Raw genomic sequence first — 22,182 nt, 5'->3', positions numbered from 1 at the left:
CCATGCCACTCACAGGAGCATAAGCAGAGGCTACCACAGAGGTGGCAGAGACCGACACCTGTGTGGCCGATCTAGCTAGCCTAACTATCCAATCCACATCCTCACGAATTGCAATCAAGGGGCTATGCTTTTCATTTGCAATCACGACGGAAGAAAAACCGAAGGACAGACAGTTTCTTGATTGCATTGATAACCACATCCAGGCAATTCCAGGGGGAGAAACAAAACAACATTCCTGAATCCTGGTATTCCGAACGAAACAAACAATATTGGTGAATCAGAGCTCTGTTGGACTGGTCTGGTTACCTACTTCCTCTGTGTATGTAGGGTGAAGTTGCCCCAGTATGCAGATCTTGGGTCATTTTTGCATTTCTCCCACTAAGATTAGGATTGGGGGAGAGGAAGCTGATCCTAAATGTAGGGTAAACTTCACCCCGGAGTGTATCCCACTGCCAGGTCTGTAGAATTCATAGGGCTTTGGCTGCCAATACTGTGCCATGGAGCCAACTCTGACCTAGATAGTTACACATTACTACACAGTACCACGTTCAACACCGCTCCAATCAGACAATGGTGGTGAAAAAAATCTTCATGAGACCACTTGTCTGTGTTGGAGTTTGGGTAGTCTCCTGTTTTTCTTCTGCTCTCAGATCATTAATATCGTCAGGGCTTGCATGCCGATACCCAGTCGGAACTCATTATCTCTGCAAGGATACACCAGCTAACTTGTTAAACACTTGTTTGTTCTCAGGTGTTTGAAAAAGAGTGAATCCCCTGAAAGTTGGAATCAATATTTCCCAGTTCGGGCAGAGAATGATACGCCTTTTGATGACAAAGAGTCTTTAGTCAAGATGGTACTATTTTGCTGTCTCTCTCTCGCCTCACCCTCTCTCTCCCTCTTTCTTTCGCTGTGCTTTTTTCACTGTTGCATAAGTCACATGTCAGTTTAACTGCAATAGAACACAGCAGCCAGCCGGGCTCCCGTAATGCATACATTAGGCCCGACGGCAATTTGCACAGATCACATGCATTGGGGAATGGTTGTTTAATGTAAACAGTTGGTATTCAAGGCATAGCGAGCCATAATGTGTTTCAGCCACGCAACCAGGAGAGTTGCTGAAAGTGTAATCTGACAAATTAATTGGTCATCACTTTGCCCCTATCTCCTGGGATGAGGTGGGAGGGGAGGAGGAGAGGGGGGAGAGGGAGGAGGGATAGAGGTAGAGACTTTTACAAGGGGAACATAAAAGCACATGACACCTCATGCATGGCTTTGTCGTCGGAAAAGAGGACAATTAGGCCTTGACACCTGAAAGTGTGGGGGCTGAGCACATACATGCACGCGTATAAATACAACAGTCACACACAGACAACACACACACCTTATGGCAACAACTCCAGCCCACCCTTGATGGAATGCCATGCCAGATAGGGCCGTGACGATACCAGTACTGAAATATTGTTTCCATGCCAAAAATGAAAACACGAAGCAGACCAAACTCATTGGTCCTTTAAAACATAATGTATGTAGCTTGGAAAATAAATAAATGTTTTGTTTCCTTGCCACGATACTAACGAGTATCGCGATACTGGTATCGTCCCGGCCCTAATGTCAGAACAAAGAAAAAAAATGTATTAAAAATAAAAACCAGAAATACCTTATTTACATAAGTATTCAGACCCTTTGCTATGAGACTCAAAATGTAGCTCAGGTACATCCTGTTTCCATTGATCATCCTTAAGATGCTTCTACAACTTGATTGGAGTCCACCAGTGGTAAATTCAATTGATTGGACATGATTTGGAAAGGCACACACACACACACACACACACACACACACACACACACACACACACACACACACACACACACACACACACACACACCTGTCTATATAAGGTTCCACAGTTGACAGTGCATGTCAGAGCAAAAACCAAGCCATGAGGTCGAAGGAATTGTCCGTAGAGCTCCGAGACAGGATTGTGTCGAGACACAGATCTGGGGAAGGGTACCAAAAAATTTCTGCAGCATTGAAGGTCCCCAAGAACACAGTGGCCTCAATCTTTCTTAAATGGAAGAAGTTTGGAATCATCAAGACTCTTCCTAGAGCTGGCCACCCGGCCAAACTGAGCAATCAGGGGAGAAGGGTCTCGGTCAGGGTGGTGACCAAGAACCCGATGGTCAATCTGACAGAACTCCAGAGTTCCTCTGTGGAGATGGGAGAAACTTCCAGAAGGACAACAATATCTGCAGCACTCCACCAATCAGGCCTTTATGGTAGAGTGGCCAGACGGAAGCCACTCCTCAGTAAAAGGCACATGACAGCCCGCTTGGAGTTGGCCAAAAGGCACCTAAAGACTCTCTGACCATGAGAAACAAGATTTTCTGATCTGATGAAACCAAGACTGAACTCTTTGGCCTGAATGCCAAGCGTCATGTCTGGAGGAAACCTGGCACCATCCCTACGGTGAAGCATGGTGGTGGCAGCATCATGCTGTGGGGATGTTTTTCAGTGGCAGGGACTGGGAGACCAGTCAGGATCGATGGAAAAATGAACGGAGCAAAGTACAGAGAGATCCTTGATGAAAACCTGCTCCAGAGCGCTCAGGAACTCAGACTGGGGCAAAGGTTCACCTTCCAACAAGACAATGACCCTAAGCACACAGCCAAGACAACGCAGGAGTGGCTTCGGGACAAGTCTTTGAATGTCCTTGAGTGGCCCAGCCAGAGTCCGGACTTGAACCCGAATGAACATCTCTGGAGAGACCTGAAAATAGCTGTGCAGCAACACTCCCCATCCAACCTGACAGAGCTTGAGAGGATCTGAAGAGAAAAATAGGAGAAACTCCCCAAATACAGGTGTGCCAAGCTTGTAGCGTCATACCCAAGAAGACTCGAGGCTGTAATTGCTGCCAAAGGTGCTTCAACAGAGTACTGAGTAAAGGGTCTGAATACTTATGTAAATGTGATATTTCCGTTTTTTATTTGTAATAAATTTGCAAACATTTCTAAAAACCTGTTTTTGCTTTGTCATTATGGGGTATTGTGTGTAGATTGATGATTAAAAAAATTATTTAATCCATTTTAAAATAAGGCAGTAACATAACAAAATGTGGAAAAAGTCAAGGGGTCTGAATACTTTACGAATGCACTGTATATGAGGCAGAGGGCTAGAGCGCTTTGGTCCTATACTGCTCGCTGCCTACAAACCCCTTTTTGTGTGACTGGAGTTTGAAAAAATCTATTTTGGTTATTGAACTACAGTAAGTGAAGTGGATTTACACCCGGTAGCACAATTGCAGTTACGGATATTTCATCATGGGTCTCTGATCTGTACTACACAGAAATGCATAATTATGGATATAAATGCCATTCTCTTCATACATTTACATTTACATTTTAGTCATTTAGCAGATGCTCTTATACAGAGCGACTTACAGTTAGTGAATGCATACTTTTTTTTTTTTTTTTTCATACTGGCCCCCCGTGGGAAACGAACCCACATCCCTGCCGGCCAAACCCTCCCCTACCTTGGACGACGCTGGACCAATTGTGCGCCACCCATGGGTCTCCCGGTTGCGGCCGGCTGCGACAGAGCCTGGACTCGAACCAGGATCTCTAATGGCACAGCTAGCACTGCGATGCAGTGCCTTAGACCACTGCGCCACTCGGGAGTCATAAGTCCTAATGTATCCTAAATGTATCCTAAATAGGTACACAAAGGTAGAAATATGCAATATCCTCCATTGCATATTTGAGTATTATTCTACACACTTGCTATTATTTTAATCAGCTCCGCCACTAAAAGAGTACAGCACAGTAGAGCTCAATAGAGTACAGTACAGCACAGTAGAGTTCAGTACAGTACAGAAAGGTCAAGTAAAGTATAGTTCAGTACAGTACAGTACATTATAGTGTACTCAACTCTAGTGTGCTCTTCTGTGTACTGTACTCCACTCTATTCTACTCTACACTACAGTACAGTACAGTACAGGACTGTACTGTACTGAACTATATTCTACTTTTCTTTACTGTACAGTACTGAACTATACTTTTCTTTACTGTACTGTACTCTACTGTACTGTAATGTACTGTACTGTCCAAACTTGTGAAACACAGACGTCTATGATTGGTTCAGAACAAATCTGAAGGCCGGTCCAGATGTCTGTGGATGTTGAAATCAAGGCCAGGGCGGACTGACCAAATGTAAACTACTTTTCAACATGCATGGACGTCCGGTGTTGGTCGGTGCTCAGTGGGTGAGGATGCTGCTTACAGTAAATGGAATGAGAGGGGGCTCATGGGTAGGTGTCAGTAAGAGCCGGGAGAGGTGACATTAATTAGAGAGAGAGAGAGAGAGAGAGAGAGAGAGAGAGAGAGAGAGAGAGAGAGAGAGAGAGAGAGAGAGAGAGAGAGAGAGAGAGAGAGAGAGAGAGAGAGAGAGAGAGAGAGAGAGAGAGAGAGAGGTCGTCTAGACTGTTCACACTCTTGCTTTGACCATCAGATGACAGAAGAGAAAGAAAACAGTTATCAGCTGAAAAGTACTATGCCAGTGGAAAGGAGGACAGTAGCAGATGACCCAAATGTGGTTTGTGACTACTATGATTTCAAAATTCCCAATTTTTCAAAAATTGTGTTACCGATTTTAATCACTTAATTATGAATAAACATTATCGATATTAGTAAAAACACTATAACTAATTGATAGGTCTACCTTTACGCTTTACTTATGTGAACTTTCATTATCCTCCCTCCTCATGAGGGAGATAAATTAGAAAATATCTTCAAGATATGTGGGTTTTTGGTAACAGAATTTAAATGGCACAAGGCAATGTTTCTTAAACTTACAGAAGGCATACATTTTTTTCCTAAATGAAATATATGTTGATATTAGTTTGCAGGAGTCTTTACTTCAACATTATTATGTTTTGATGCATTTCTAATATCTTTTCAAATTTGTTCTGGTCTTTTTTTCCTAAGACCCCTTTTCCATCTGTCTGACAAGAAGTCAAAACCTTTTCTTATTCATATTTTTTGGGATGGAAAATGGTTGAAAAATGTATATCCTTCATTTCTCAAAAATATATACTCAGCTTTCATTTGGCACCCAATATGACATGCTCCTATGAACTTCACATGTTGGTGCTCATGGATCCTTTTACATGGAAATAGCCCTATAGGCATATTGTCTGGAGACATACTCTTTACTCATAAATTAGCATGATAAATGACAAGTAAAAAATCAAAAAAATTAAAGATAAACATGTTTAGTTGATAGGCCTATAATAAAGACAACTTATGACAGACGTCTGATTGTGTGTACATGAAAAACATGACCGCAACATCAGAAAATGTATCAATATAGAACATGCACTTACCTGTGCAAAATAAAGATTGAGCAGACACAGAGTGAAAAACTGGAGGCATACTGGAAAACAGTACAAAAGCCAGTAAGGCAAAGGCTGCAACTGGTTTGCTTGGACAACGTTCTTGAAGTAGAATGAAAATAATGTAGTCCTTAGCGCTGACCACAGTAAACAGAGAAAAAGAAAGACACTCTGGTAGCTGAAGCGCTTGTGTCCATAACGCAAAATGAGCCAAAGTTGCAAGTAAACAAACACAAAAAGCAGCGAATATAGGATGGTATACACAATGGTGAGTCCGAGCTCCACAGACGGAGGAAACGCAGCTCGAATCGGTTCATCACTTGAGTCCGTTACAGACGTGAAAACACTTAAACTGACCTGGTTTTCTTTCAACAACATAGCGAATGGATAAGTGTAACAACGACTGAAATAAGCATATCTAATGTTTCATTCCAGCTTTTGATGTATTTTTCCCCGAATTTTGTAAAAAAATATATATAAAATAAAAATAGATAAATAGATAGATAGACGTCCACTCAAAGCCAAAAGCTCGAGCTTGATAAAACTACACTACCTAACTAACCATCTACCTACAGAAATCCGAGGGTTAGCGACAGAACGGATGACTTTACAGCTATAGATATAAAACAGACAAACAAGAAAACCCTCCAGTCTCTGCAAAGCAGCTCATCTGTGCAAAAAAACAACTCAAGAAAAAAAGGGACGTGAAGCAGGGAGAGATCAGCTGAGTGAAGCTGCAGTTTAGGGCCCGCCTCCTGACCAATAAGATGCAGCCTTGAACTAGCGCTCTTCTAACGCCATCTTGGCTCCCTTTTGATCACATATTGCCTTGAAATCACTGAAATGCCTCGCATTAGAACCACAATGATGTCCATTTTCAGTCGATATCCGCTTATCTATATCACTCTCCACCCACTATTTCATCATTGGTCAGTATGGCACCCAACCTCCAGAATACTTCTTTGTGATTGGCTTGCAGTGATGTCAGCTCTAAAAGTGCAGCCCTCTTAATTTTCGATTGGCTGTGAACTTCTTTAAAGAAATCCAACACTCTGATTGGCTAGTTAGCTGGGACACAGGAAGATAAAACAACCAAACGTTCTAGCGGTCCTCGTTCGCTTGGGTAGTTTAGCTACATAATTTCACAAAAAGCAAGTAAAAAAACAGCTCGTTTAAATTGTCGAAAAGTTAGTTATATAAAATGCTTCTGCAATGTATTAATAGAGTGCCCATATCGGGGTTATGGAATTTAAATGGTCCTTGTCTGGCTACGTTAGCTAGATAGCTGACTAGTGTAGCCAACGTTATGCCATAACAGAGCTAGCCAGCTTGCATCATCGAAAGTATTGCAGTCATCGCTACTAGATTTTGTCAGTTCAATTTAACTACATGTTAGGCTCGAGCCTTCATCGACCATGGCATGGTTCATATGTGTCGTCATACTTTTGCTATGCTCAAAAAGTGAGCAATGCACAACTGGAAATGCCTCAAAACTAATTGAGCACACAGCTGACCATTTTTTCGAGAAAATGCAATCAGGAAAGACGTCTTTTATATACTTTGGAAACCAAGGTAAGTATCATTAACAGGTGAGAAAAATATGAGCCACCAAGATGCCCTGTAGACTTGCCGGTGGACATATTGCACTGAATACTCTTAACAGTTGCAGTTTACGACCGTTGCTCAGGTAGGGACATTAATCTCCCCAAAGTGTCTGGCAGGCCCGGGTTCAAGATTTGCAAGGGGCGTTGCACTGGCACCATTTGCTACATTGGTGTCAGGAGTTGGATGGCACGCTTGAGGCCCTCGGAGAGGCGCACGTGAGGGATTTAGTATGTAACGAACGGCGATAGTGCAAACCTGACTCTCAACTCGCAGGCAAGCTCGCTAGCCACTGCTCTAACAGGGTTAACTCACAGATTGCAATGAGCCTACCTAGGCATGGGTTAATCAAATACTAAATAGTATTGTAATGACCCTAGTTAATAATCGCCATACCACCTTCCCCAATGGGGGATTATATCCTTATTGGAGTTGTGGCTACTGGTTAGGGCATGCCTGTGGGGTTCGCTGCCCGCTAGTTACCTCGTGCCATTCCCTTGTTTCATTACAGTATGTTTGCCATTTGTAGTGCAGTTTAATAATGTAGTTAATAACACAATAATTGTGTTTACTATTAACGTTGGTACCTTCTATTATTATAATATATATATGATATTTCCATCTCTTTTTCTTTTTGATTACCAGTCAATCCAACCATATGTCTCTTCATTGAACAGCTGGAGAAGTCTGCTGACGCACTAGAAGATTATGGTATTTCAGTTGCTACGGTAACCAACACATCTTTATCCCTTGTCTTACTCAAAGCACCACTGTGGCTTTTGCTGAGTCAATGTTGCACAAGGAGAAATTTGATATTGATGGGAACCTTGGGTGATTATATACTTTAATATCTGTCTTTCAAAATAGTTTTATTTTGATGTCACTGGAGTGCTGGATTGTTTGAGAACACCGCATGTTGTTGATTCTACTTGCAAATTGGACCAACTTTCGTTGTTCATTCCACAACAAATAAGACAAAATTGGCACTGGCATATTGTTATTATAAGAAATGGTATGGGTTTTTGAAAGGACTGTATAGTTGTCGGCTGTAGTATGCATTGCTGGCTGCCAAAGAGCTCCTTTTAGAGACCCGGAGTGCAGGTATTTTCTTTGACCACTTTGATCAGTTTTGCACTGCAATTTTTGCACTGTATGTGAAGGTTTGTTTACTTTGCTCTATGTTTGAAATTAATTGTTTTCAATGCCTATGCATGTTTGCAGGTAAATTGTACTGATGAACACATAGCAAAGTACTGCACTGGAGAGAAGCTGATGAAAAAAGTGTATTTGTTCAGGTATGTATTGTATATCCATCGTGGATCTTAAGCAGCTTGATTTAATCTTGTGCTAACAGTACATGCATATTACACCTATACAATGTGATTTTAAAACACAGCTTATGGTTTGAGATGAGCAGATGTTTCTGACAAAAATGAACAATAAACTATTCTATTATCTATGTTGTCTTGCAGGGGTGGCAATGTCCTGAAGAGCTTCGACACTGACACAGTTTTCGACGTGAACGCCATAGTGTCTCACGTTCTCTTGTGAGTACAGAGTTTGTAAACATTGCCCCTAAACACTGATACAGGGTTCGATCTTGTATAACCTCTATAGTGGTTACAGGGGCAATCAGCAGTTGCTTGCTACATCCATTTTTGGACATTTGTAAACATTTATGATACAGTATGTACCCATTGATTCTTATATTCTTGAAGAATATAACTTAGAAATGCCTCATGAGCTTAGTTTAACTGTCGTACCCCATCAGAACCCAAATAAGCTTCTATTCCAATGTTTGTAAACAAACACTGTATAGCATCAAAACATGGTTAAAACAATAATTGTGATATCCTGACTATGAATTTGAGTGATTAAAACGATACAGTGCATTCGGAAAGTGTTCAGACCTCTTGACTTTTTCCACATTTTGTTACATTACAGCCTTATTCTAAAATGGAGTAAAAACCTTTGGTAGCGATTACAGCCTCGACATTTACATTTTAGTCATTTAGCAGACGCTCTTATCCAGAGCGACTTACAGTTAGTGCATACATCTTGGGTATGACGCTACAAGCTTGGCACACCTGTATTTGGGGAGTTTCTCCCATTCTTCTCTGCAGATCCTCTCAAGCGCTGTCAGGTTGGATGGGGAGAGTTGCTGCACAGCTATTTTCAGGTCTCTCCAGAGATGTTCGATGGGGTTCAAGTCTGGGCTCTGGCTGGGCCACTCAAGGACATTCAGAGACTTGGCCTGAAGCCACTCCTGCATTGACTTGGCTGTTTGCTTCGGGTCGTTGTCCTGTTGGAAGGTGAACCTTCACCCCAGTCTGAGGTCCTAACCTGCTCCAGAGCACTTTTCATCAAGGATCTCTCTGTACTTTGCTCCATTCATCTTTGCCTCGATCCTGACTAGTCTCCCAGTCCCTGCCGCTGAAAAACATCCCCACAGCATGATGCTGCCACCACCATGCTTCACCGTAGGGATGGTGCCAGGTTTCCTCCAGACATGATGCTTGGCATTCAGGCCAAAGAGTTCATTCTTAGTTTCATCACACCAGAGAATCTTGTTTCTCATGGTCAGAGAGTCCTTTAGGTGCCTTTTGGCAAACTCTAAGTGGGCTGTCATGTGCCTTTTTACTGAGGAGTGGCTTCCATCTGGCCACTCTACCAGAAAGGCCTGATGGGTGGAGTGCTACAGAGATGGTTGTCCTTCTGGAAGGTTCTCCCATCTCCACAGAGGAACTCTGGAGCTCTGACAGAGTGACCATCGGGTTCTTTTTATTTTAAATTTTTTATTTCACCTTTATTTAACCAGGTAAGCCAGTTGAGAACAAGTTCTCATTTACAACTGCAACCTGGCCAAGATAAAGCAAAGCAGTGTGATAAAAACAACAACACAGAGTTACATATGGGGTAAAACAAAACAAAGTCAAAAATACAACAGAGAAAAATATATATATACAGTTCTTGGTTACCTCCCTCCCTGGTTAGGCCCTTCTCCCCCCGATTGCTCAGTTTGGCTGGGCGTTCCAAACTTCTTCCACTTAAGAATGATGGAGGCCACTATGTTCTTGGGGACCTTCAATGCTGCAGACATTTTTTGGTACCCTTCCCCAGATCTGTGCCTCGACACAATCCTGTCTCGGAGCTCTACAGACAATTCCTTCGACCTCATGGCTTGGTTTTTGCTCTGACATGCACTGTCAACTGTGGGACCTTGTATAGACAGGTGTGTGCCTTTCCAAATCATGTCCAATCAATTGAATTTACCACAGGTGAATTCTAATCAAGTTGTAGAAACATCTCAAGGATTATCAATGGAAACAGGATGCACCGGAGCTCAATTTCAAGTCTCATAGCAAAGGGTCTGAATACTCATGTAAATAAGGTATTTCTGTTTTATATATTTTTTTATACATTTGCAAACATTTCTAAGCCTGTTTTTGCTTTATTATGGGGTATTGTGTGTGGTCCTCTGTAGCTCAGCTGGTAGAGCACGGCGCTTATAACGCCAAGGTAGTGGGTTCGATCCCCGGGACCACCCATACACAAAAAAAATGTATGCACGCATGACTGTAAGTCGCTTTGGATAAAAGCGTCTGCTAAATGGCATATTATTTAAAAAATGCAATCCATTTTAGAATAAGGCTGTAACGTAACAAAAAGGGGTCTGAATACTTTCCTACAAGCAACCTGTAGGATTGAGTAAATATTGAGTACTGTTGCACAATGGAACAATGACATGTACGAGTGCATTTCACTAATTTGTGTACAGTGACCTGCTAGACGAGGGCATTTATTTATTAGAATGGCCATATATTATTTGTATTCATCTATCTGTGACCTGTCCCCCTCTCAGCACTGTGCTTTTTGATGAGGTGAGGTACGTCCATACAATTGCTGAGCTACAGTCAGTGGAGAGGGCAGCTAAAGGCAAGGCTGACATTGTGCTAGGCCACGTCCAGGTGTTGGGCTTACCAGGTAAGGTCCAGTCTCCCACACTACCTTTAATAGGTTAATAATAAGAAAATAAACCACAAGGGGTGCATCTCAATTAGTCTGAGGTTTCCTCACTCCTCATCTCAGAGGGCATATTGCTTTCACCCAGCCTAGGTTTTCAGATGACTCCAGATTTAAAAGAAATCCAGTTTAGACTATTGAATTGTAGCCAAGGGTGAAAGTAGTTTTCATACATCATACATTCCTTTCTATCTGAATTATTTCGCTATTCAACCCCTTGGTTCCATTTTAGTGCACTTTGTACTCACTTCTCTGAGTTGTTTTGTCATTCGGTGTAACCTTCACGTCCCTGTTCTGTCATTCTATCCAGAGCACCGGGCGTTGATGGAGACAGCGTTTGTGTACGGAGCCAAGTACCAGTTTGTGCTGACCACAGGAGGCCCAGTGCTGACGAACATGGGGTCAGTGTTCTTCCATCCGTAGCCCCCTCGGGATCCCCATCCAAGCCAAAGAGGCCACCTCTGCCCAGTCACAAGATAAAGCTGGGTTGTGTTCAGTAGAGAACAGCGTGGCAAAACATTTTCCAAAGGAAAATAGGCTTGGGCAGTATACAGTGTATACCGGAGTATTTGGAAATGGCCATGGGATGTTTTTTCAATACCGTTGAAGTGTTTTTATAAATTTGAATATTTGTTGCTACTTTTTAAGTAAATACCTGCAGTTTTTTATTTTTATTATGGCCATTTATGAAGTTTACCGGTAATCCACAGTCACGTGGTATTTATTTACAAGCACACAACGATGAGAGACCGGAGTCTTGTGTGTCACTTACTGTCCGTTTACACTATACAAGCGGCACTCCTCATGTGGGTGCTAGCAAGCAAGCTAGGTAGTGCTATGTATTATCAGCCGTTGTCAGCCAATCCAGTAGAGGTTGGAAGTTATGGTGAGCTTCGTTTGGTCACTTGCGTCGCAATATCGCAGAGAATTTAAATCAACTTCAACTTTCCCCAACTTTAGTTCCACCCTGTTCAGCTCCCTCGCCCATGCTCGCATTGCTCAACGGTCGCCCAGCCCAGTCCGCTTCTCTCGCTTTCCTTCCATTGAAAGTGAATGGCTTCTGATGTTTCACCGGGCGATGCCACTTCCTAGTGTAAACGCAGAGTCACTGTTGTGTGCCAGGTGATCCATATAGTTGCAGTATGTAATTCACAACCGTTTGCCAACTAGATATCTTATAACTATTACATAACTGCTCTGCAGTTGTGTATTTGGTTTGATAACTTAGTAGTTATCTAGCTGGTTAGCTTCTTTCAAAATCAAGCTTTGCTTGGTAACAACAGAGAATCCCATCCTGGGTCAAGAGCCTTGCTGTCTAATATTTGTTTTGTGAGTAGCATTTTTTTTTGTTACTTGTAAAACTTTATGAGCTGGGTTGTCTGTCCTGCAAATAGTGTGTCAGAGACTGTATAAGATGTTCGCAATGTGCTCACTAGCATTTAGCTAGCATTCGCTATGGGAATTTACATATACTTGTTAGCATTGCTAACCTTCAGATTACAGAGGCTCAGTGGGGTTTGAAAATAGTGTCCCTTGTGTTCAGTGTCTGTATTACCGAAATATCCCGGGATGGCACAATGTCATACCTTTATAACGACCATCTGGATAACACCCAAGTCTAACGGAAAACAAAAATCTTTGTTTTATTGGTCAAATACAGGATGTACCTCCCCCTTTCACTCTTGTTTCAAACTGTTTTCTCTCTACTGAACACAAACGTGATGAAACAGTGTATTAAAGAATATGCATTTGAAACATCATAACCTCTTCTGTATGAAATGTGAAAAACTGATAATAACCCTGGATGATATACGTAGATGCCCATGTGATATGCATGGAATGTATGACCAAATGGGTCTGCACCATGACAAGGTAACTAGAATCCTGTTTCTAGATATCTAAGACTATTGCTCAACTCCCAAATGACCCGTAGACATTTTGTGTAGATCTGAAAGTTTGGATATGTTACCCGGAGCCATTGATGGTCTAAATTGACTTTTCCCAATGTTGCTTACACTTATCTCATTCTTTCAGATCACACAAAAGGGTAGGTGCCTGGACGCAATTTAGAATTTGGCATATTACAACTATTGGTGTCATCTTCCTCTTGTGCCATATTGCAGGGTGGAGGATCCTTCGTCTCTGACAGCAGGTCTGTGGTTCCTGCACTGTAAGGGTGTGTCCCAGTCCCAGCACTCAGACCCCTGTCCACACACGGCCCTAAGGAGGGCGCTCACCACCCTCCACATCTACACCTTCCTCCAGCTGATGGAAGCCCCACTGGTGGTGAGAAGCCAGGTTGCCCAGTCTCAAATCAGTCCCTACTCCCTAGCTGGTGGTTGATTTCAGACTGAAAGCGAATACGGTAGCCATCCTCCCTCTGCCAGTCCCTGCTACAGTGTCTATGCTTCCCTTGTCTTTGAAGTGAATATATTGTTGACAACTTCAAAACAAGCAAATAAAACAGCTTTCATGCTAAGACAACAGTTTGATTAGCGATTCTTAGGCTACAGGCATACTACATGTATCCCTTGTTGGTGGAAGTGTAGTGATTTTGCTGCACATCTTTTTGTCAGTATTGTTCCTGTCTGTGACAAACCCATTCTCTACCGTCTGGGATTTAAAAAGTTTGTACAATTTAACTCTTTCTCTCCCTATCAGAGCGAAGCCTCGGTGGAGCCCTCAGAGGTAAAGGTTGTCCACAGCCACCTCCAGGTGCCCCTGCTCTTCCTCTTCTCCCAACCCCACACGGTGGCCCTTGACCGGGCCACGGCCCAAACTCTAGCCTGGACGCTGAGAGGCCAGGTGGGCCTGGTGCTCATCCACAGGTCAGTACCAGCAGAGGGCCATGACAACACTGGCTCATCCTACCTTTTGTTGGGTTGTGTTCATTTTTATTTTATTTGTTATTTAACCTTTATTTAACCAGGTAAGCCAGTTGAGAACAAGTTCTCATTTACAACTGCAACCTGGCCAAGATAAAGCAAAGCAGTGTGATAAAAACAACAACAGAGTTACATATGGAATAAACAAAACGTACAGTCAATAACACAATAGAAAATCTATATACAGTGTGTGCAAATGTAGAAAGTTATGGAGGTAAGGCAATAAATAGGCCATAGTGTAAAATAATTACAATTTAGTATTAACACTGGAGTGATAGATGTGCAGAAGATGATGTGCAAATAGAGATACTGGGGTGCAAATGAGCAAAATAAATAATAATGTAAATAACAATATGGGGATGAGGTAGTTGGGTGGGCTAATTACAGATGGGCTGTGTACAGGTGCAGTGATCAGTAAACTGCTCTGACAACTGATGCTTAAAGTTAGTGAGGGAGATAAGTGTCTCCAGCTTCAGAGATTTTTGCAGTTCGTTCCAGTTCTCTGCTGCAAATGACTGGAACGAACTGCAAAAATCTCTGAAGCTGGAGACCCTTATCTAACAGACTGGGCAAGAGCAATGATTTCAAGCACCACCCTCCTTTTAAAGCTTCCAGTCTGTTATTCTAACTCAATCAGCATGACCGAGTGATCTCCAGCTTTGTCAACACTCTTACCTGTGTTAAAGAGAGAATCACTGACGTGATGGCAGCTGGTCCTTTTGTGGCAGGGCTGAAATGCAGTGGAAATGTTTTTGGGGATAAAGTTCATTTTCATGGCAAAGAGGGACTTTGCAATTAATTGCAATTCATCTGATCACTCTTCATGACATTCTGGAGTATATGCAAATTGCCATCATCAAAACTGAGGCAGCAGACTGTGAAAATTAGTATTTGTGTCATTCTCAACTTTTGACCACGACTGTATACCTATGCAATCCTTTCAGATCTACTTGAAGTGACCATTGAATTAACATGACTAAACTGACCATTCTTTCCTATCTGTGGCAGAGAGAGTCCTGATGTTAAAACCCCACTGGAATACAATGCTGCTTATAAACTACCAGGAGAGGTGAGTCCTTTTTTATTATTTAGCAAGTTACATAAATGGCTTTATAGAAATAAATCCATTTCTCCCAACTAAATATTATTTGATGGCCATACCACCAGGCTTAGTTAGTGAGCTCCAAAAGTATTGGAACAGTGACAAATTTTTTGTTTTGGCTCTGTAGTCCAGCATTTTGGAATGAAATGATCCAATTACTATGAGGTTAAAGTGCAGACTGTCTGCTTTAATTTGAGGGGATTTTCATCCAAATCGGGTGAACCGTTTAGAAATTACAGCACTTTTTATACATAGTCCCCCCCATTTTTAGGGGACCAAATTCATGTTCATAGCATGCAATGACTACATCAAGCTTGTGACTCTACACGTTTGTTGGATGCATTTGCTGTTTGTTTTGGTTGTTATTTAGATTACTTTGTGCCCTATAGAAAATAATGGATAAATAATCTCACTTATTGTAAATAAGAATATCATATTTTTTCTAAACACTTCTACATTAATGTGGATGCTACCAAGATTACGGATAATCCTGAATGAATTGTGAATAATGATGAGTGAGAAAGTTAGACGCACAAATATCATACCCCCAAGACATCTCACCGCTTAGGAAATCAATATTTGGTGGAATAACCCTGATTTTCAATCACAGCTTTCATGCGTCTTGGCATGCTCTCCACAAGTCTTTCACATTGATGTTGGGTGACTTTATGCCACTCCTGGTGCAAAAATTCAAGCAGCTCGGCTTTGTTTGATGGCTTGTGACCATCCATCTTCCTCTTGATCACATTCCAGAAGTTTTCAATGGGGTTCAGGTCTGGAGATTGGGCTGGCCATGACAGGGTCTTGATCTGGTGGTCCTCCATCCACACCTTGATTGACCTGGCTGTGTGGCATGGCGCATTCTCCTGCTGGAAAAAGCAATCCTCAGAGTTTGGGAACAATGTCAGAGCAAAAGGAAGCAAGGTTTCTTCCAGGACAACCTTGTACGTGGCTTGATTCATGCGTCCTTCACAAAGACAAATCTGCCCGCTTACAGCCTTGCAGGAAGCACCCCCAGATCATCACCGATCCTCCACCAAATTTCACAGTGGGTGCGAGACACTGTGGCTTGTAGGCCTCTCCAGGTCTCCGTCTAACCATTAGACAACCAGGTGTTGGGCAAAGCTGAAAATTGGACTCATCAGAGAAGATGACCAATTCCGGTCCAATCCTTATGGTCTTTTGCAAACCTCAGCCTGGCTCTTCTTTGCTTCTCATTGACTTCAGCCCTGCCCCTAGGAGCCTGTTTCGAACCGTCCTCGCCGTGCACTTCACCCCAGCTGCCGTTTGCCATTCTTTTTGTAGGTCACTTGATGTCATCCTACGGTTGTTTAGTGACATTCGAATGAGTTGGCGGTCATCCCGGTCAGTAGAGTCGTTTTCGCCCTCTGCCGGTCTGTAGCTTTGTTGTCCCCAATGTCTGCTGCTTGACCTTGTTCTTATGAACCGCCGTCTTTGACATTTTAAGGATGGAAGCAACCTGACACTCACTGTATCCCTCTGCCAGTAAAGCCAGAATTGAACCCTTCTTTTCCTCACTCAAAACTTTCCTTTTCAACTCTTTTGGCATGGTCAATTGTTATTTTTTGATTCATATTACTTTTGAGGTACTATTAGCACTGTTTTTGCCATGCAGCTGGTCCTATTGCAAGAGGATAGTGATGACCACAGCAGTGGTTTTTATACTTTCCTCGTTAAATAACATTTGGTTCAGGTGATCACCTAATCAGTACCTAATTCAGTAGAATGAGGTGTGCCTGTGTTGGAATTCAACAGACACTGGAATGCAATGGCTATCATACATGTAGAGATGCTGATTTTAAAGAAACATTTGCAGTGGTCTCTTAATTTTTTCCAGAGCTGTATATTGATTGATGTTTATTGTCCTTCAAGGATAAATTATTTCCACTGCTCAAAAGTTACATACAATTAGACACTAACCATATGCTGTGTTTGTCAGGGTTCAGAGGTCAAGTACCTAATTCTGAACAACCTAGAGGAGGTTATCGACCTGTTCAGAGATGAGAGTACTCCGGAGGAGGAGGCGGCGGAGGAGGAGGACGATGAAAATTGGGCCACTCTTGGTAAGAAGGGGTCTTGTTGTAGATATATATATTTGTATTATTTCATTTTCCTTGTTTCAGGTCAACATCATAAACAAATTGTACGTATATTTTAATACCAACAAGAAACCAGATCACAGAAAACTAAATGGTGACCGTAAACAAACATTTTAATAATAATTAGAAATTCACTTTCAGTTCTCTGCTCTATACAATGTTTCATTACCCTAAACCCTTTTTTTTTTTTATATTACATTATTTTATTACATTAAATAAGAAGGGGTCTTGTAGAAACTTGTCTAGCCCCTACTCCCTAGGCAGGTGTGTAGATAGAGGGTTGTGTATTAAATGAAACGTTGTATAGCACTCTGCTCCCACTGTATGACGTTATTCTGTATATGTTGTATTTCTGGGCTGATTGGTTGACTGTTTCTTTGTCACTAGATGTGCTGGATGACGAGGTGGCAGAGTCTGTGTACAGAGACAGGGGCCAGAGTCTGGACATGGATGCTGTCACAGAACTCACTGCTGACACATTCCACAGCGCAGTGGCAGAGAGCGACCACACGGTAGTGCTGTTCTATGTGAAATGTGAGCATGTTGCTTTTATATCGTTCTGTATGAGGTTTTAAGGTGCAATCTGTTATTTATTTATCGCCTGTGGCCACAAGCTGAAATAAGGCTAGAATTAAAATGCGCACACACACAAAAAAAAACACTTAAAATATTTGTATTATAAAATGGACAACTTACACTTATCAAACTTGCTATACCTACCAATCCTATCTTATGCTGTTTTATCTTGCTACTACTTCTACAAAATAAATCAGAGATTCACGGGAAGCCCATATCGGCAGCCAACATCCCTGGATGGCTTCCGGTTTCTCCATCTCTCTTAATCAGAAAAGATGAGAAACTCCATCCTCGTAGAATTCCCTCCTCACTCTCCTTTAAAAGTCAACCTTGCGCCTCATCTCCATGTGCTTGTGGAACAGAAATAGTTTATTCTGCTTAGGCAGGTGCTGTTTGTGGTAGTGGAAACTGGCTATGTTTAGGGGCCAGGACTTTCAGTGAGTACAGTCCATTCAGTCCTTGCTCCTCATACTCCCAAGCCTTTCTTCTCTCTCTGAGGGTGTCTCTTACTGTCACACTATAATAGTGAACCCTGCGCTCCATAAACTGAAACAAACTAATCATGAAAAAACAATTTAGTAAACTGAAATTAAACACAAACCTGTTTTTTTTTTTACTATAAAAAATGAAAAACTACAACTATACTGAAACTATCTTTGACTCAAACTAAATAAAAACCATAATTATTTGTTTATTTCTTTTTACTTCTAATCTAATGGGGTTTTCATGCTATTGAACCTGGCATGTAAATGCGGGCAGGATATGTCGATGGTTAAAAAAGGCCTAGCTTGTGCATCACTCACTAGCTAACTGGGAGAGAAAAAAATGGCTAGGTGGCTAACTTGATTCATCTTACATGTACTACTCTCGAGAACCCAAGGCCATACAGTCATAAAGTTCTCATTTGAACAATTGACCCCGTTGGGGCCAATGTGTAGAACTGTTCTGACGCATGTTAATAACCACCACATGCAATCAGAAATTATTTTACAAATACAAAAGATACACTTACTGACATATAATGGAAACTCTGGAGGGGAGAAAAAAAAAAATATATATATATATATATATAAAATATATACAGTGGGGAGAACAAGTATTTGATACACTGCCGATTTTGCAGGTTTTCCTACTTACATTTACATTTTAGTCATTTAGCAGACGCTCTTATCCAGAGCGACTTACAGGAGCAATTAGGGTTAAGTGCCTTGCTCAAGGGCACATCGACAGATTTTTCACCTAGTCGGCTCGGGGATTAGAACCAGCGACCTTTCGGTTACTGGCACTACGCTCTTAACCACGAAGCTACCTGCCGCCCCTTACAAAGCATGTAGAGGTCTGTAATTTTTATCATAGGTACACTTCAACTGTGAGAGACGGAATCTAAAACAAAAATCCAGAAAATCACATTGTATGATTTTTAAGTAATTAATTTGCATTTTATTGCATGACATAAGTATTTGATCACCTACCAACCAGTAAGAATTCCGGCTCTCACAGACCTGTTAGTTTTTCTTTAAGAAGCCCTCCTGTTCTCCACTCATTACCTGTATTAACTGCACCTGTTTGAACTCGTTACCTGTATAAAAGACACCTGTCCACACACTCAATCAAACAGACTCCAACCTCTCCACAATGGCCAAGACCAGAGAGCTGTGTAAGGACATCAGGGATAAAATTGTAGACCTGCACAAGGCTGGGATGGGCTACAGGACAATAGGCAAGCAGCTTGGTGAGAAGGCAACAACTGTTGGCGCAATTATTAGAAAATGGAAGAAGTTCAAGATGACGGTCAATCACCCTCGGTCTGGGGCTCCATGCAAGATCTCACCTCGTGGGGCATCAATGATCATGAGGAAGGTGAGGGATCAGCCCAGAACTACATGGCAGGACCTGGTCAATGACCTGAAGAGAGCTGGGACCACAGTCTCAAAGAAAACCATTAGTAACACACTACGCCGTCATGGATTAAAATCCTGCAGCGCACGCAAGGTCCCCCTGCTCAAGCCAGCGCATGTCCAGGCCCGTCTGAAGTTTGCCAATGACCATCTGGATGATCCAGAGGAGGAATGGGAGAAGGTCATGTGGTCTGATGAGACAAAAATAGAGCTTTTTGGTCTAAACTCCACTCGCCGTGTTTGGAGGAAGAAGAAGGATGAGTACAACCCCAAGAACACCATCCCAACCGTGAAGCATGGAGGTGGAAACATCATTCTTTGGGGATGCTTTTCTGCAAAGGGGACAGTACGACTGCACCGTATTGCGGGGAGGATGGATGGGGCCATGTATCGTGAGATCTTGGCCAACAACCTCCTTCCCTCAGTAAGAGCATTGAAGATGGGATGTGGCTGGGTCTTCCAGCATGACAACGACCCGAAACACACAGCCAGGGCAACTGGCAACATATTATTTTATTATTTTATTATTATAACTAAGGGGGGGGGGCTCCGTAAGAAGTATCTCAAGGTCCTGGAGTGGCCTAGCCAGTCTCCAGACCTGAACCCAATAGAAAATCTTTGGAGGGAGCTGAAAGTCCGTATTGCCCAGCGACAGCCCCGAAACCTGAAGGATCTGGAGAAGGTCTGTATGGAGGAGTGGGCCAAAATCCCTGCTGCAGTGTGTGCAAACCTGGTCAAGACCTACAGGAAACGTATGATCTCTGTAATTGCAAACAAAGGTTTCTGTACCAAATATTAAGTTCTGCTTTTCTGATGTATCAAATACTTATGTCATGCAATAAAATGCAAATGCATTACTTAAAAATCATGCAATGTGATTTTCTGGATTTTTGTTTTAGATTCCGTCTCTCACAGTTGAAGTGTACCTATGATACAAATTACAGACCTCTACATGCTTTGTAAGTAGGAAAACCTGCAAAATCGGCAGTGTATCAAATACTTGTTCTCCCCACTGTGTGTGTGTGTGTGTGTGTGTGTATATATATATATATATATATACATACATACATACATACATACATACATACATACATACATACATACATACATACATACATACATACATACATACATACATACATACATACATACAGTGAGGGGAAAAAGTATTTTATCCCCTGCTGATTTTGTACGTTTGCCCACTGACAAAGAAATGATCAGTCTATAATTGTAATGGTAAGTTTATTTGAACAGTGAGAGACAGAATAACAACAAAAAAATCCAGAAAAACGCATCCCCACCATCAAACATGGAGGTGGAAACATTATGCTTTGGGGGTATTTTTCTGCTAAGGGGACAGGACAACTTCACCGCATCAAAGGGATGATGGACGGGGAAATGTACCGTCAAATCTTGGGTGAGAACCTCGTTCCCTCAGCCAGGGCATTGAAAATGGGTCGTGGATGGGTATTCCAGCATGACAATGACCCAAAACACATGGCCAAGGCAACAAAGGAGTGGCTCAAGAAGAAGCACATTAAGGTCCTGGAGTGGCCTAGCCAGTCTCCAGACCTTAATCCCATAGAAAATCTGTGGAGGGAGCTGAAGGTTCGAGTTGCCAAACGTCAGCCTCGAAACCTTAATGACTTGGAGAAGATATGCAAAGAGGAGTGGGACAAAATCCCTCCTGAGATGTGTGCAAACCTGGTGGCCAACTACAAGAAACGTCTGAACTCTGTGATTGTCAACAAGGGTCTTGCCACCAAGTACTAAGTCATGTTTTGCAGAGGGGTCAAATACTTATTTCCCTCATTAAAATGCAAATCAATTTATAACATTTGATGTGTTTTTCTGGATTTTTTTGTTATTTTGAAAGAAAGTGTCTCACTGTTCAAATAAACCTACCATTAAAATTATAGACTGATCATGTCTTTGTCAGTGGGCAAATGTACAAAATCAGTAGGGGATCAAATACTTTTTTCCCTCACTGTATATATTTGGCTCGAAGCCGTTACACACACTTACTGTTTTACCACTGAGGTTTATCTTTTGTATTTGTTATTTTTGGATGATATGTTGTGTTCAAGGTTTCCAAAACCGTATCGCAATCAAGGATCAATTGTTTCTAAATAGAGCGTTTCACACTTGACCCAATCACCTCAGCTAATCAAAAGGGATGTGGAATGACTCCAATGTAGGATTGGAATCATGAGCAGGGCTGTTGCGGTGACCATATTACCACCACACCGGCGGTTACGATTCATGAAGGCAGTCAAATTCCACGTGACCATTTAGTCACTGTAATTAGGCTTCTCCAAGCTCTGATGCTGTTGATGGTCATTAGTAGCCTACCAAACTTGCTAACTGCCTGGTACTCAGCACTCTATTGTCTCTATTTACATTTTAGTCATTTAGCAGACACTCTTATCCAGAGCGACTTACAGTTAGTGAGTGCATACATTTTCATACTGGCCCCCAGTGGGAAACAAACCCACAACCCTGGCGTTGCAAACGCTACACTCTGACAAAAATGCAAATGTGATCGAAAATCTAATCAAACACTTAATGAGAGCCCATGAGCTCAAGTT

At 42.1% G+C, this 22,182-nt stretch overlaps 2 protein-coding genes across 3 annotated transcripts in view; one reads left to right on the top strand and one right to left on the bottom strand.

Annotated features, from left to right (window-relative positions):
* The window catches only part of gpr137c (G protein-coupled receptor 137c), a 59,683-nt gene extending 53,810 nt beyond the window's left edge, over window positions 1–5,873 (bottom strand). Inside the window, exon 1 of the mRNA XM_084181504.1 lies at window positions 5,380–5,873. Within this exon, the coding sequence (XP_084037630.1) occupies window positions 5,380–5,766 (387 nt within the window). The 5' untranslated portion in view covers window positions 5,767–5,873. The remainder of the gene's footprint in view (window positions 1–5,379) is intronic.
* Window positions 5,874–6,459: 586 nt separating this feature from the next.
* txndc16 (thioredoxin domain containing 16) overlaps window positions 6,460–22,182 on the top strand; it is a 70,501-nt gene continuing 54,778 nt past the window's right edge. The window contains exons 1-11 of one of the 2 annotated variants that reach the window (XR_014614609.1): window positions 6,460–6,960; window positions 7,636–7,718; window positions 8,212–8,285; window positions 8,463–8,537; window positions 10,853–10,974; window positions 11,324–11,414; window positions 13,137–13,299; window positions 13,675–13,841; window positions 14,907–14,967; window positions 16,961–17,084; window positions 17,508–17,654. Coding sequence is in view for 1 of the 2 variants with exons in the window: in XM_084181759.1 (XP_084037885.1) it covers window positions 6,804–6,960; window positions 7,636–7,718; window positions 8,212–8,285; window positions 8,463–8,537; window positions 10,853–10,974; window positions 11,324–11,414; window positions 13,137–13,299; window positions 13,675–13,841; window positions 14,907–14,967; window positions 16,961–17,084; window positions 17,508–17,654 (1,264 nt within the window). In the remaining variant the exon portion in view is untranslated. The remainder of the gene's footprint in view (window positions 6,961–7,635; window positions 7,719–8,211; window positions 8,286–8,462; window positions 8,538–10,852; window positions 10,975–11,323; window positions 11,415–13,136; window positions 13,300–13,674; window positions 13,842–14,906; window positions 14,968–16,960; window positions 17,085–17,507; window positions 17,655–22,182) is intronic. The other variant, XM_084181759.1, reaches the window with a different exon arrangement.

Source organism: Coregonus lavaretus, assembly GCF_964263955.1.
Source record: "Coregonus lavaretus genome assembly, chromosome: 18".
Classification (NCBI taxonomy): domain Eukaryota; kingdom Metazoa; phylum Chordata; class Actinopteri; order Salmoniformes; family Salmonidae; genus Coregonus; species Coregonus lavaretus.
The sequence above is the reverse complement of the archived record's forward strand: the minus strand, read 5'-3'. Positions and strand labels throughout refer to the sequence as shown.